The sequence below is a fragment of the Coenobita brevimanus genome, chromosome 86 (genome assembly GCF_032717465.1).
Source record: "Coenobita brevimanus isolate Jiangsu-jjx chromosome 86, ASM3271746v2, whole genome shotgun sequence".
NCBI lineage: Eukaryota > Metazoa > Arthropoda > Malacostraca > Decapoda > Coenobitidae > Coenobita > Coenobita brevimanus.
In genome coordinates, this window is record NC_137039.1 from 28358553 (window position 1) to 28375481 (window position 16929).

At 42.3% G+C, this 16929-nt stretch overlaps 1 protein-coding gene across 1 annotated transcript in view; it reads right to left on the minus strand.

The window, feature by feature from the left end:
• LOC145410630 (uncharacterized) overlaps nt 1-15852 on the minus strand; it is a 35996-nt gene extending 20144 nt beyond the window's left edge. The window contains exons 1-7 of the mRNA XM_080280743.1: nt 15651-15852; nt 10461-15512; nt 9958-9984; nt 6715-6932; nt 5875-6050; nt 3319-3529; nt 2306-2446 (exon numbers count right to left, since the gene is read on the minus strand). Of these exons, the coding sequence (XP_080136869.1) occupies nt 2306-2446; nt 3319-3529; nt 5875-6050; nt 6715-6932; nt 9958-9984; nt 10461-15512; nt 15651-15852 (6027 nt within the window). The remainder of the gene's footprint in view (nt 1-2305; nt 2447-3318; nt 3530-5874; nt 6051-6714; nt 6933-9957; nt 9985-10460; nt 15513-15650) is intronic.
• Between the last annotated feature and the right edge of the window lie 1077 nt (nt 15853-16929).

Consider the following 16929-nt stretch of genomic DNA (forward strand, 5'->3'; position numbering starts at 1 on the left):
ATGGGAAGTTACGTAGCAAGTGGTGTGTGGTAGCATGGTGAGTATTGCCGTCTCGATGGGTAGGTAATTTCTTGGTGCATAGGCGACATGATTGCATTGTTTGTTTCCATGTTTTTCCATTAAAAAAAAAAAAGTGCACTATTATATGTAAATATATGTGTCAAGTGGGGTTGGTGGAGGATTAGTGCCCCTCCCTGTAAAACAATTACCTCTAAGCCGTTGGCCACCCCGTTTGGGATACATGGCGTCTGGCAATGAATGAATGAGAATGTACATTATATCTCACGTGATTTGTGAATGATTCTTGAGATGTTTTCTTTACAAAAAAACAAACTAAACAGTTACAAGATCCATATAAAACTATCACTTACTAGTTACTACTGACTAATTTATTTTACTTTGCTCTTATTTTGCTTCGTACTGTCCAAGGGTGTGGGGATGAGGACATGGGGGTAAACCTACGAGCTTGCCTTTTGTATGTACGTATGTTTAGTTTATTGTTGCTAACTATACCGTCCTGTGTACCTACAGGCAGCAGTAAAGACAGTGATAAAATATTTATTATTTCTCAAAATTGACGGTGTTATAAGTATAACCAGGAAATGTGAGAAACTCATGAAATATAAATCAGAAAAAAGTAAGGAGACACTAACAATAATCTGTCAACGAAAATGGCAACACTCGCTGCACATGTATGTCCACCTGGTAACTAATAAAAGGCTACAGAAACAACCTTAGAAACCTAAAACCATAAATCTGTAATTATTTTCCCCCAATCAGACACTCTAACACCCAGGAAATGAATAAATATTGAGACATACAACGTGGAAATCCCTTGCTTGCCTCTGACGCGGCACCATGTGCATAGGAGGGAGGCAGGGGGTGGGGGATTGGAGGGAGAGTGGAGGGTGGAGGGTGGGAGGTAGAGAGGTGGGGGATTGGTGGGAGGTAGGAAGGTGGAGGAAGTAGGGGGTGGGGGATTGGAGGGAAAATGGAGGGTGGGAGGTAGAGCAGTGGGGAGTCGGTGGGAGGTAGAGCGGTGGGGAGTCGGTGGGAGGTAGAGCGGTGGGGAGTCGGTGGGAGGTAGGGGGCTGGAGGAAGGGGGATATGAAAGGGAAGAGGGAGGTGAGAGCTATGTATCCTCCAGAGCAGTAAAAATATATTGCAAACAATATTCTTTTGCTAAATGAACTGTCTGATACCACAATAGTAAAAAATATTGCCAGATCAACAGGATAGTAAAACCAGTATGTGCAGCCCAACCCCTCACCATGATTAGCTTTTCCCAGATGGTTTAAACTAAAATATTGTGATCTGCGCATGCCTGGTGGACGCAGAGGGGTCTGGGGAGCAGCTCGTATCCTCATTTCATTCACCAGCCTAACGCAAAAGTTTTCATTCATACCTAAATATGCTGCCACGGGAGTGGCTAGGAGACCCCTACTGAGAAAGCCACTATAGTGGCCAGGAGACCTGAAAGGGTTAAGGATCTATGACTGGCCTACTCCCCTTTGTGGCATTCCATGATTAAAAAAAAAAAAAAGTAATCTTCAGGATCAAACTAAAGCAAGGCCATTTCTCCAACTGGGATGTTCTAACCTCCAGACCACCAGGAAGGAATGGCGTAAAAGTGCTATTCATGTTTTTGTTCATCACAAGCATAAGAAATGCAACAGGTATGTACCTTGTTCTTTGTACTTAATTTTTCTCCCAGGCTCCTATTACACCTTTTTCTTTCTCTAAATATGTTACAATAAAAAGTCACGGGTATTCAGAGGAAATAAGAATTAAATAAAGAATATGCCACTGTACTGAAGAGATTTCATAACATCTCATCCAAAACTTCTGCACCCTGCACATTACCCCTTATTCTCTTGTATGCTGCAGATACAAAATATGTCAAAATAAACACCACATACCCAGCAAACTGGAGAATGTTAGAGTGTAATATGCAAATATGGCACTTAGGAAGAGATGCTACATTGCCCTCTTTAACCCTTGTCCACTTATAATAGGACCTTAAGGGTGAGCCCAAAACATGGGAAAACAAGGTGGTCCACATGCAATGCTCCTCTTCACTCTATCGGGCAAATTTTCATGTGTTGCAAGGACAGCTCAGTCAGGGTTATATATACTACATCATTTTTACTCATTTCTTACTCCTACAGCCACACCCATCTCCACACCAGCAGACTAGACTGAGCAATACGTGAGACACTGATGGGGGAGTTTCTAGCAGAGTGCTATTTATGGGCTACTCTGTATTATGATGTTTTAATTGCACAGATAAGCATGTATGACTAACCTGAGATGACTGTGTGGCCAGCAGGGCAACTTTGGGTATGAGCTGCTCTTGGAAGGTCGCCGGCCACAGGGTTTCTGAGGCCAGACCAAGCTCTGTTGCCATGGCTGCCGTCAGTTTGTACCCTTGGAATAATTTTGTGGACTGAAAGAGAAATAAATAATCATCATCATATTCTGTTCAATTTAACTGCGCATGAAACGTCTCTCCATCTCAATGCTGAGATGAAAACAAGAGCTTAACACTAGATTACGATGCTTGATATAAGGACATGTTAAGGAGAGAATGCTGAACCACAGAATAGTAATCCCTCAATTATCTGACGTAATAGAGCCAAAGGCATGTCTGGACAGTGAATACATCTGGATAATGGACTTTTCCCCTGGCACCCCTTCACATACTGTATACCCTAACTTTGCAAATCAATGTAAAAGGCCACTACAGTACATTATGCAGCACTTATTCCTGGTGTTTTACATTATTCTATCTGGTCATGCAGATTGCTAAACCAGAGCCAGGCAATCACCCTGGTCAAGCAGACCCATCAACCACAGACAAGCAATCACCACTGAAGGGTCACTCTACATTGGGGGGGGGAAAGGGGGGGGGGCTGCCAGGCTAATGTTTGCTCGGCCATAATTTCCACTCAGATGCATGCATTCTGTCTAAATAAAATGGAAAACTGTATGAATATTGGTTTCGAACAGCCAGATCACAGCTTCTGGATAATGGATTGTTTGGATAATCAAGGGATTACCGTACTGTCTCTTTCTGCCAATAAGCACCTTTAACTGTCTTGTCTTTAATAACTGTGTCAAACAGTGTGTGCCTGTGGCAATAGTTTATTCATCGTAAGAGTGCTTGAACTGGAAGGACCAAATATACTTTCCATTAATCCTTTCATTATCAGGGAATTCTCCTACTCTACATGAAAGTGCCAAAAAGACAGAAGTTCCTCATATTGAAGGGTTAAGAATACATTTGTTCAAATGTCAAAATAAGGTAATAATACTAACCTGCAATTTACCAAACATGTTGGGGAAGGTGTAAGTAGCCCCTCCCTCTGGCACCTGGCCCAGTGTGGCATATGGCAGGTAGAACTCAGCCTTGTCGTTAACAATCACAGTATCGAATAGCGGCAGCATTGTCACACCCAGACCCATCGCGTTGCCGTTGACACCAGCGATGAGGGGCTTAGGAAACTGTACCAGAACCTTCAAGAACTCCCTGGAAAATACAGGAAAATAAGTTACTTTAAGTACCACATGTAGGCAAATGAGGAGAGTGTACGTGAGCAAGGTGGAGGAGGGGAAAGAATCGGAAAGTGAGGATGAGAAGATGGGCTGGGGCTGAGAGGTATACGAGAGGGGTGTAAGCTGGACAGAGGGCAGAATGATGGTCAAAAACAAGATTTGACATGAAGGTGATTCATTTGTGACCACTCTTTAGGAAAGTCTACAAACAGGAAAATACAAACATAAGAGAAAGTACCAACATCAAGAAACTCATTCAGAAACTTCTACACCTTACTTTTTTGCCATGCACAAGGTTTGTGTTCTTCTTGTATGTCAATGTTTGTTGTTAAAGTGCCAAAAAGTCAACACCCTGACAGAATGTTGAGCCAGCCTCAGTTAACAGCATCCTCTTCATGTGTAACTCATTTACTCATTCCTGTCTCTGGAATCCTAATGCCATTTCAAAGTCCTAAACATATCCTCATATTTGGGGGGCGTCCTGCCTTCTTTCATTCCTTCCTCTTCTGTCTTTTTTTCCTTTGTTCTTTCCTCTTCCTTCCATCTACGGGTGTCTCTACAATGAATGACGGACAAAATGGTTTCCTGTACACCAAGAAACCATTCACTATGCTGGGTGGTAACCGTATAACCAAATTATGGTTCCTGGTGGACTAGTGGTTAATATAGGCACTCCAATCGGATTGAGCTATACTCGGTTCCACGGAGTCTGACGCACTGATTTTGCCAGCCGAGGACAGGCGGATCTGGTAACACTGCTCGACGTACTCGGGCTGTGATTGGTGGATTTCCGTTGTGTTTGAACGTGCACAAATTGACTTTGTATTTCAACCAAGGCCTCATTGATTTGTAAGATACCGGATTATACAGATGCAAATTAAAGCAATGATATCTTTAACGATAAATATGTGCCTTTTAAATTACTAGAGATAAACCTGAACGACAATGATTACAAAAAGTAAGTAAAGTCGTGACTGAACGCTTGCGGACAAGTCAGCGACTGTGGCGGGAATTCAGACGTTCATAGCGAGGTGGTCCCGAGGTCCTGTGAAGGCACGGATGTTTTTCCCACCACTACTACACAGTGTCACAGTCAACAGTCTGCACTATGTCCTTCATTACCTCATCTACTAATATACAACCTGACCCTAGATATGCGTAGCTTAGCTTCTAATAATTATGATTTGTGTAAGCACACACACACACACACACACACACACACACACACACACACACACACACACACACACACACACACACACACACACACACACCTCACTGGGGCCAATACATGCAATTCTTTTCTTAATACACATAGTATACACACATATTTTCATTACCTTCATAGGTAACAGTAGCTTTAAAAATCTGCATTTGTTTGTGTTGATAATCAGATTCAGTAGATTTATTTCTTACATGAATAAGTTTGGTGTTTGATTTTCCCTAACATTTTTGTATCATAAGAGACAGACATACAGACGGACACCCTATCCCTGGTCACAGTGCATCGTCAAGCATGTATCTCTGCCCCCTCGACAAAGAGCCGGGAAAGTAATGGATTACATCATTATAGAATGAACCGAATTTTTGTTAATGATGGCAGCAAGGAAAGTAAGATAAAAGCAAACTCCATGAGAAAATAATAGTTGAAATATTTTGCTATAATAAAACCGCGTAGGGAATAAACGAAATCAAACATAATGAAATGAATTTAAATCAGTCGCTGACTTGTCCGCATGCGTCCAGTCGCGACTTTACTTACTTTTTGTTATCATTGTCGTTCAGGTTTATCTCTAGTAATTTACAAGGCACATATTTATCGTTAAAGATATCATTGCTTTAATTTGTATCTGTATAATCCGGTATCTTACAAATCAATGAGGCCTTGGTTGAAATACAAAGTCAATTTGTGCACGTTCAAACACAATGGAAATCCACCAATCACAGCCCGAGTACGTCGAGCAGTGTTACCAGATCCACCTGTCCTCGGCTGACAAAATCAGTGCGTCAGACTCCGTGGAACCGAGTATAGTGCCAGATTTATATCCAAGGGGTGACTGGGGTTTATTGCTCATGTAATGCCATTCCGGGACATGCGAGGCTGGTCACTCTCATCTTAAATGTCAAGATCAAATTGCCTAGCTCTAGGCTCCTATGCTCCTCATGGGGCAACACAGAATTTGATGATGATGATGATAACGATGATGATGATTTTTCTTTATAGATGAGCCTCACGCTACCTATAAGATAAAAACTAGATGAGGGGAAGTTAGAAAAGCTACTGTACCTACAAAATACTTAAAAGTTTCAACCACTCACTTTATGCCACGCACAAGATTCTCTGCATTCTTCTTGCGTGTGTCAATGTTCGGGTGCTGGAGTGCCGTGAGGTCAACCCCTTGACAGAATGTGGAGCCGGTTCCAGTTAGCAGAACCATCTTAACTGACTCATCACGTCTCAGAAGGGTCAGGGCTTCACACAGCTCACGCAGAACCTTGACACAAATAACATCACTGTTAGTATCATTCTCTCTCTACAGAAAACCTATGATTTAAGATCAGTGTTAATTTGCTACCAAGTGACAACTAGCACTGTACAGTATGGAAGCAAACATACTGTATTCACAGTCAACTTAGTACAGTACGGAAGTGAACATACTGTACTGTTCTCACTGTCCGTTTAACACTGAAAGAAGTGTGAAAAATATATCAGCCTTGGAAAGATGCAAAATTAAAATTTACAATATAAATTCTTTATGTGATGTCTCTCTATGTTCAATAAAAAATTCTGGCAAATGCAAGAATGCAACAGAGAAAGAATCAGCATACTGAATGGGGCAGTAATAATTTTTAATTTCCTCTACAGTATCAGTAGCTAAAATAAAATAAAAGAAACTTATACTGATAATTCTCTACATTTTATGGAAATTGGTAGGTAGCAGTAATGGGAAATAAAACACATAAAAAGCAGGGAAGCCTGTTAACAGTGTCTAGTGAATCCAATTTCCAAAACTGAGACTTCCAGAAAATGTATGACAGCAACTGTCAAGAGAAGTGATGAGAAGAAATTAGATAAGCGAGAAGGAATGCAGAATATAGGAGAAGGAGGCAAAGAAGAGGAAAGCATCATGAAAAATAAAAACTTCCACTACATTTTACCCTGGAGTTTAGCGCATTCTTCATTTTGGTAGTTGATGGTGAGAGGATGATCTGCGTAAAGTTGTTGAATTTACGCAGTGATATGTCCCTGTAGTGGTAACTGCCCTCACTCTGCCTCACACTGGCTCGCTGGGACTGACGCAAGGACTCCCCACCCAACCGCTGTCTGCTCTTGGCCTGTCCACCCAATTCCAGCCCTCGTACCAGTGATGGGAAGCCTGAGGATCCCCGCGTAAAGCTGAGGTTAATTCAGTATACGAAACTACAGTAATACAGGTGCAAGACACTAACATCCCAAATCCAGCCCTTGTGGCAGTGATAGGCATCCATATGGACCCACTGCAGACCTTAGATTAAGTTAGGGAATAAAGGCAGAGGACCTTAATTCACCAAGTCCAGCACTCATAAGTTATGGAATGTCTGAAAAACCCAGCGGCATCACTGTTAATTTAAAATAGAAGAATTTTTTTTCTTGGGATACTTTTGCAACCTCCAAATGATCATGCTAACTCAGTGAAGAAATTATATATACTACCAGGGTTACAAAAGGCCTCCATTAACTTATTCACAACTGGACGGCTCTCTATAAGAACTGAAATAAAAATAAAATACTGTAAAGTAAAAACTAGAGGGGCACCCAGTGAAGCGCATCTCTCTAGCAAAGGCAACACAATTTCCAAACCACTCTTCATAATGCTTTAGGTTTTCTCATCATTGATTAGGGTTTCACAAAAAATGTTTTCCAGATCCAGAACCTGTAATTCAATCTGGACCGGTTCCAAAAGTTAATCGACTGTACCCTGGGACATGGGTTTTTCTAGCCACCAAATTTGGTCCAAATCTCTTTTAGTTTTTGAGTAATCCTGCTAACAGACAAACAAACTTATCAAACAAACAAACAGGTGAAAACATACTCTCCTTGTTGGAGATAATAAAAATTATTTCAGAAAAAAAATAACATCAGAAAATAATTCTGATGGTAGTACAAATAACACTGAAAAATCAGCCTGTGAAGTACAATCAGGATTCTGGAGGTTTGAATGGTGAGTAAATAAGTGTCTGACCCATTAATCTGACAGACTGAATAGGAAGGCTGCCACATCTCGAGCAGTGTGGAGAGCCGCCATTAGGTGACCAAGGTCAATGCATGCATGCATGTTGGAGCCTTTACAAACAAAAGAACAAATGTACTTTTGCTAGTTCTCCCTCTATAATTTTTTCTCATTCTTTATCCTACTTCACTCCATTCGTTTAGGTGGGATGAGCTTTGGATGATGATGTCAGAAACGGTCTCCATTAACCCCTTCAAAACCTGACTTCTCTCTATATGCTGAATATAATTATAAGAATCATGGGAGCACAAAGGTCCTCTTAGGTGATCACAGACAGGTGATGCTGGATTAGAACACAAAATATTAACCCAAGATATGCAATTACGTGGTAGGTGTGACAACCATCATCCACTCATATGATGTAGTCTGCCTACTTCTTCCTTCACCTTTACCACTTTTTTTTCAGTGTCTGCCCTCTCACTTCCTACTTCTCCCATCTTTCCTGTCACTTTTATTACTTTTCTTCATTTCACGTGGCTTTACACTGAGTGACAATCCTAATGGTTTCCTGTAAGTCAGGAAACCATTTACAACACTGGGTGGTAACCATATAACCAAACCATACATGTTCCCTACATGTCAGCAAGTGGTTTGAAGGCGAGCTAGGGCACCTCCCAATAAAACAAATAACTCAAAGGGAGGTGGTAGCTCAGTCGGTAGAAAAGTGGCCTGCAGTCCTACTGGGCCCAAGTTCAAATCCAAGCTGGGGCAGGGAACAGTTTAAGGATTTGAATTTAATAAAAGCAGACTTTACTGATCTACCAGAAGACCTGCCGACATGTCATAAAAATACCCCCACTAATACCAATACATCAGTCTTGTATGAGACAGCCCTGGCATTGTATTCAAAATGAACAGTGGCTGTTAGCACCAAAGTGGTGACATGTAGAGGTGTATCGTATGTAGGAGGACCACTGGGGCTTGGAAGCAGGCTGTGAAGCCTATGCCCAGAGTTGGACACACATACACACGCACACACAATTATGGTGTCTGGCTAGAGATAGATAGATAAATAAAGAATTAACAGTTAAGTCACTGTCTTAACTAACTACAGTTAACCCATGTTATAAAATGGAGGAAAAAATAAAACTGATAAACATCAAGACTAAAAAAAAAAGCAGGTCATGTGTGAAACTGACTCACTGACCTGATTGTGAAACATGGCCTTTAAAATCCCTAGACTTTTGTGATGGTTTAACAAAAGAGAAAGGAGGTACTGATTTGAGACACACACACACACACACACAAAGTATTATTTTATCAATAACTTAATAATGATCCAACTTTATATGATGCAACTTTGAATGAGTAACCATAAAAGAAAGAAAAGTTGTGGAGGAACTAGGAAATCCATTATCCTCTTCAAGCCTATATTTTCTTCTTTATTTTTATTGCTACTGGTATACATTCACTTACTTGGGAAACTTTTGAATTGGAGAGGTTACATACAGCCTTCACTAATCCCTTTAACACTAGCAACCTCTTCAAACCTAAAAAAAATACTTTGGAAGCAGCACCAAGTAGAGACTGACCAGGTCTCCATGTGGGTGAGGTGGAATGAAGGAAAGGAGAGATCAAGGACAAGATGGAGAGATGGCATGGTGACATTACTGAGAGAAAAGGGCAGAAGCTGGAGAGAGGGTAGTCTGATGGCAAAAGACAAATGATATCATGGCAATTAATTTATGTCCAGCCCTTCTGGGACTGAGGCATTTTGCTACAGGTAGACAGAAAGGAAAATAAACTACAAAACTAAGTCATACTGAAGGGATAACATGGATGAAAACTCAATCTCTAATGTTTACCTGCAGTTACAAATACACAGGACAGTATGGAACACTCATTATATAAAACACTTTACTCTTTCCACTGTAACTTGGCCTGAAATTGCTCCCTCTGTAACTTGAATTTCAAGCTGTTATGGGAGACTATTGTAATACTAAAATAGGGTGCTAGTCACCAACAAGTGACAGGGAAAGTATGTACAGGCAAAGTACTGTTTTTTCTGTCAACTAAGTGAAATAAACAGCAAAAGGACAAAATCTCAGCCAAGTTAAAGTGGACAAATTATAGTTTTACCTAAATCTACACCAATGACTTACAGTACTTAAGAAACTTTCCTTTACCATACCTGCCATCAGTCCAATGATGGGAGGTGCTATGGATGAAAAAGTCAAAAACATTACTGAACTGACTGGAGCAAAGAAATATATATACCAGTATAACCAGTATATATATATATATATATATATATTACAATGTGTGTCTCAGTTGGGCTGTGACTCTGTTTACTAGGAGCAAAAGAAAAAAAAAATTCTTTAACATCATAATGCTCATCAAGCTTACACCATTTCACTGAAAAGTTGGCAAAACCGTGAAAACCTAAAAATGTAAAAACAAGTATGCACCATGACAGCTCTTCATAAAATTATTTGGTGTGCCGGAGAGACGCACCTTCAGGTGATGATAACCAGATGGCTCCATTCCCCAATTATACAAACAACCTTGAATGCCTTCCACATCCTTTGAAAGAAGAAAGGTGGACTGTAGGAGAAAGGCAGCTTCAGCCTGCAGTTCATCTGGTGTCACAGGGACATAAGCCTGGGGCTACAAAAATAATATACCAGAACTGACCTGTGTGTGTTGTGGTGGTAAAGCTGTCTGGTCTCCTCTGCTGTGGTGGTGGGGGCGGTGGTTGCGGTGGTGGTGATGTGTGCTGCTCGGTGTTAATCACTCTGGGTTTGTCAATTCCAGGCCTCACTGCTGCTACCCGCGCATCTGGGGGTGTGGATGAGGGTCTGGCTTGGGGTCGGGAGGTGATGTCATTCACAGCTGGCTTGACTACCCCCTGTACTGGCTTGCTGGCTGGCTTTGGTATGACTGTGACCTCGGCAAGTTGGGGTACTGGGTTGGGTCTCGCAATGGGCTTTATCGTGACACTGTCGGATGCTAGCCTGATTTTCAGAGGCGGCACAGATTTGCTGTTCTCATTCTCCATGTTGCTGACTTGCAATGGCATCTCACAAAATGCCTCCTTTGCCTTCCTCAGGACATCTTGCAGCTGTGCTAGGTTCATGTTGTCATCCTCCTTACCCAACTTATTCTCATTTGCCACAACTTTTATCTGCTTCTGTTTCTGGAGTTTCAACTGCATTCTAATGGCTTTGTTCTTTTGTTTGACAGACAGTGGAAGTGTTGGTTTCCCCTTCTTCTTTGCCACGTTTATATCATGTTCAAGAGGGGCGCTGTTCTCTCCACTGGCCACTTGCCCCCTGAATTCCTCTGCAGAGGCCAGTTCATAAGGATCCTGACGGCCTTCCTGTCCCTCCTGCCTCATTCTCTTAGACTCTGGTGGTTGAATTAACTTAGATGAAGTACTAACTGTATTAGCCCCACTCAACTTCCTCTTCCTGTTGTCTGAGGAAGCATCTGACACTCTTAGAGGTTTATTTGCTTTGATGTTCCTGGAACTGCTAGTCTGGGATACATCATTGGAGGCATCATCATGGTGGCCACCCCGTCTGGAATGGGGATCAATACTCGTCAGCAGATTCAACACACCTTCATCCATGTATAATGTATCCACTTCTGTTCCTCTCTTCTTCTTCTTGGAGACAGAAGACAGGAGCACTTCCATGGCATCCAGCTCGGGGGAAGACGAAAGCATCGGCTCCGTTGCTCTCTTTGGTCGTAATTTATGAACACCCGAGTCACTGTTGGGTGAAGTTTCTGGAGCAGTGCCACTCTCCTCATTCATGCTCTTTAACATATTCTGGACCCCTTCATCCTGGAACAACTGCTTCAAAATTCTTGGCACTTTCTCCTTTGACTTAGCAGCTACAGCACCTGAACCCTCTGACAATGGAGCAGTAGTACATGACACTTCAACAGCATCTACAGTCTTGGATGAGCCCCTATGGTCAGAACTCTCTTTTCCTTGACTAACAACTTGTGATTTGGTAATTGCTGGCTTTACTATGTCCCCTTCCAATAGGATGGCAGGGGTCTGGTCTTTTTTCACCATTTTCTTAATTATTGATGCTTCTCTCCTGTCACACTGCTGGGGTTCACTGGTGGTGATTGACACTGGACTCACATATTCTTTTTTGGGACTCTTTTGTACTTTGGTGGGGGTTTGTGCTGTATTGTTTTTTACCACAGTAATTTCAACATCTGCAGTGCTCCAGTGTGTCAGATTACTGTCTGACCTACAGATTTCGGCAACTTTTGACATTTTAGTTGGCAATGAGGAGGCTGAATTATTCTTTGACTGCTCACAAGCATTAACACTTTCATTAGATGATACTTTATTTACAACTACTGGTACACAGGTCTCTTTAGGTGCACCTGCATCCTGATGCCTCAAAATACTCAGGACAGGATTATCTTTAATGGGTGAGACTCTCTCTGGTGATGGAAAATCATAGATAGTTAGTTTTCCCTCGATGTCTGACTGATCTTTCTTATATGGGCTTGCTACCTGTGGCAATCTGTCTTCCCGTTCCATTAAGCTTTTATTCCCAAATGATGAATCCTTTACACTCTCACCCTCTGTATTTGATGATTTTTCTGCCAAGTCAACTACTGAACTTGGAATGTCTTTACTACTGTTCACAGTTTCTACCTCTGGACTGACTGTCTCCTTGGTACTTGCAACAATTTCAACTTGACTCACCTCTTGTGCAACATTTTCAATTTCCAAACTCTCGTTCTGTGGGGAAACTTTTTCACTACTACTTTGGTTGTCTTCCTGAGCCTTGCACTCCTCTACCTGACTAACTCTGGTGTCTTTCTCTATGGAAGGGCTGTCGCTTTCTAAGGTTTTATTGTCAAGAGTGTCATTGTTTATTAGGACCTTGTCTTTCAGAAGTGGATCATTATTATTCTGCAAGTGCGATTCAGTTTCACTGGGCAACATGGTATCTGCTTCGGGCAATATATTATTGTTAGTCGATATGTCAACCATGTCACTTACTTCTGATAACAAATTATGCTGTGGCATGGAAATAACCTCCTCTTCCTTTGATATGATCTCTGTAGTTTCCAGCTCACAGGCTACTGATATCTTACAGTCTTCCCCCACACTGTTATCCTCAAGCACTGATCTTGCCACACCTACTTCAATCTCATGGCTAACCTTCTTCTCTGGAGAAAGTTTCTGGCTCAGGGATTCATTGCTCTCTGGAATGTCTACATTTTCAGATTTAAATGTGGTGTCTGCAGGTAGCATGCCACTCTCCAACGATATATCAACCTTTGCAGAATCAATCTGTGTAGACTCCAATTGTTCCGCTGTGTCTTTGGCTAAACTTGGTTCACTACTTTCCTCATCCTGAGCCAGGGGATCTTTTGGGATGGGTTTGGGTGGGCTTTGTTGTTTACATGCTTTGGATTCACCTGTGGATTCACAAACTTTTTCCACAAAGGGGTCTTTTGACTTGTGTATAGCTTGCTTCTGGCTCCCTTTGAGTTCATCTGCTTCTGCCACCTGAGCCTCTTTTAGACTGGACTTCTGAGGGGCTTGCTTTGGAGTCACTTTGGATTCATTAACCTCTTCTTCTACCTGGAGGTACTTCTGGGATGACTTCTGTGTGGCTTGCTTTTGATTTCCCTTGGCTACAGCTTTTCCTTTTGATGCAGTACTAGTAGCTTTTTGCACCGAGGTTTTGAACAGTTTAGACACTTTGACCTGCCCTCCAGTTTTTGCCTTTGCTTTCGAGGTTTTGGGCTTTGGACTGGATTTAACTTTCTTTTTGCTAGTGGGAAGGCTTGGTGAGGCAGTGGAATTATTACTGTTATTGGAAACAAACACAGACGGCACTTCTTTTTGTGTAGGCTTCTGAACACCCTTTGCCAGCTTTGTACTCTGAGATTTTTCGGGCGACACTTGCATTTGATTAAGTGTTGAGGCACTTGTGTTCTCGTTCGTCATTTTTAGATCATCATGCACGGGCTCATCTTTCTTCTTTTTCTTTGTCGATGATTTTCCTCTTTTAGTATCAGTTACGACATCATTAGCAACTGCAACAACCTCCTCTTCCACTTTGACTTTGACCACTTCCTTAACTTTCTGCCGCTTTGCTGCCGGGGATGCATCCTTGCTGTGCTCAGAATCCATGGCTCCAGCAACAGATGACACAGGTGTCTGTGACAGCTTTTTGGCTGGGGACATCCTTTTTCCTCTCAGAACAGGTCTGCTCACAGGAATCACTGTCTGGGGCTCGCCATTCATAGTGTTATGAACATCAACCACCACTGTAGCCACTTTTTTACCTGATTTCCCAGGTATGGGATTGGTTTCCTTCCTCACAACTGCTTTTCTCTTTGGAGGTCTGCCCCTTGGACGCCTGGATGCAGCATCCCCATCAACAAGGCCTGAAACTGGAGTGTCTACAGTCTCACTGAGAGATGGCCTATCAGCAGCTTCAGAGGTAACAGGTGAACCATTATGCAGGATTTCACTAAAGCCATTGACTGCTTTTCTTGGCTCAGACAGTGATCTTCCACTTGCTTTGGTTGCATTTTTCTTTGTGCTTCCTTTCTGACTGGCAACTTTCTTAACTTTACCAGAATTGTCTGCCGATTTTGATCTTGCTGTAGGTGGTGATAGTAACCTGGCAGTGGCTTTGACAAGAGAAAATGATGGTTTGGTTTCAGTTTTAACTTCTGAATGAACTTTCCCACCGGCTAACGACGTTGCTTCTTTACCTTCCAAACTTTTTCTCTCTACCATGGTGGAGGCAGCAGTGGCATCTGACTCAGCTGCTGGCATTTCTGCAACAAGATCCACCAAAGGTTTGGGTTCGTTATCTTCTGACACAACTGTTGTTAAAGGTATGGAGGTAGTAGTTGGAGACGTGGCTGTGCTACTATTATCATTTTCAGTTTTGGGGGGAGAAGTTCCATCAGTGCCGTTTTCTGACTTGCGAACCTCACGTAAGCCTTTGGTTAAGGATCTGGGAGAGAAAAAGCTTTTCTTTAGAGTTATCCCAAGTGGCTGGTCTGTAGTTAGAGGTGTGACTGGAGTGCTGGGCAGTGAATGCGTTGTGTCAGCATCAGAATTTCCCGCCAGTACACTCTCTGCCTTCACAGGGGACACACTGATCGGACTCCCAGTTTCTGGTGTACTCACTGACTTGCGAGTCCTTCCGGATTTTCTCCTCTGGGTGCTTACAGCTGCTTCTGTTAAAATACTTGACTTACCATTTGAAATCGCATCCGTTCCTTGCAAGAACTGCTGTTTCATACTCTCCAACACATTACTTGTCCCTACCACACTTAATGGTGAGCTTGTCATTTCAACTTTCATTGTGCTGTCACTTTTGCTGTTATTGTTATTATTATTATTATTATTCACAACATTTGCATCATTCTCACTGTTTTCTCCTTTGGATCTGGACTTTGACCTTCGGGTTTTCTTCTTAATGGATGACGACAGGGCCAGCTGCTTCTCCTCCTCAGCTCTCTTACGCTCACGGTACTCAATCCAGCGGATCTTGCGTCCGTCCACCTTGGTCACTTTGCGCACCTTGATGGCAACCTCCAGCTCCTGCAACTGACTCAGGGCAATCTTTTTCTCCTCGTCGAGAGTAATTCCGACACCCTCCCCCCCAGCATGCGACTCAGAGGGTGTGGAGACGGCCAGCTTGGTGCCTGTGGGTGTAGAGATGGGTGAGTGTTGAGGGGCTGCCATATGTGTTGCATTTGGGGTGTTTGGGGCTGTAGAACTGGATGATCGGACTGAGGAATCATGCAATGGGGTGGAACTGCTATTGGTACCTGCAGAGGCTGCTCCCCTGCGAGTCTGGGCCGCGGAGGACGCACCCAGCTCCTTGGAGGGGGTGCTTTGGGCTGTGGCAATGATGGTGGTGGAGCGGAGTGCAGCAGAATCATGCAAGGGGGTGGAATTGGTGCCAACAGCAGAGGATGCTCCCCTACGGGTCTGAGCAGCAGAGGAGGAGGGGGATACAGTGAGCTCCTTGGAAGGGGAGTGTGCACCCTCCAAGGCAGCAGCAGCAGCCATCATGCAGTAAGCCACACACTACACAACAACATACACGCAGCTTTACTCTTACTACAGGCCAAACGTCTACACCACAACCTGCAAACATAAACACACCAAAATTAACAAAACTAAGCAGAAAAACTAATCATAAAGACACCAAATTAACCCACTGAGCTCAGGCATATTTTTTCATCTCAGCATTGCCATCGCCTGATGATAATATTCAAATGAGCAGAGACTTTTTTATCCAAAAGGAGTTGAATATAGCATTAATGAACCCCTTCAGTATGAGAAGCTTTAGCTATGTTGAACAAAGTCATCTAGTAGCATCAGAAATAAACGAAAAGGCATCACCAGGATTTAAGGTTTAACCTTTTAAATCTCACTGATGTCCTTTAAGTTACTCTGTTACAACATAACTTCTTTCAACTTTGAGGCCTCTCATACTGATGGAGCGCATTAATGCCATATCTAACATCTCAAAAAAAAAAAAAAAAAAAAAAAAAAAAAAAAAAAAAGAGTATATCTTTAAAGTGAATAAAATCATCCAAAAGTGGCGAGAATACAATGAAATGAACATCCCCGGTCTCAGCATGTTAAAAAATAAATAAAAATAAACTAAGCAGAAAAAAACTAGTTAAGTAAACACACCAAAATTAACAAAACTAAGCAGAAAATACTAAAAGCCATTTCAAATTACAATTCACTCAAACATGACTTCCCCTCGCCCACACCTGCCCACACTCCAAGGCCATGTCCACACCAACCACTTGCTGGGACAGGTGGAGTTTTTCATCACAGTAACCCACAGAAGTTCTTGACTGCACCCTCCTGCATCCAGTGGTGCTAATTGTATGAGTCATAGTGATGCAAAACTCCTGCCCACACCAGCAAGCATTTGGTGTGGATTTCAGCCCATCACCAGTTACTATAATTTCTTTTTCAAATTTGGAATTCTCTAAGGTTGCAGGTGATGGAGCTAGAGGGAGGTAGTATAGAAAGGTGTGAGCTGTGACAAAGTGGAACTCTAATTCTGAATGGATTACATACTTTAAAAAATTAAATGAAATACTAAACAATTATTACAATCAATGAAAC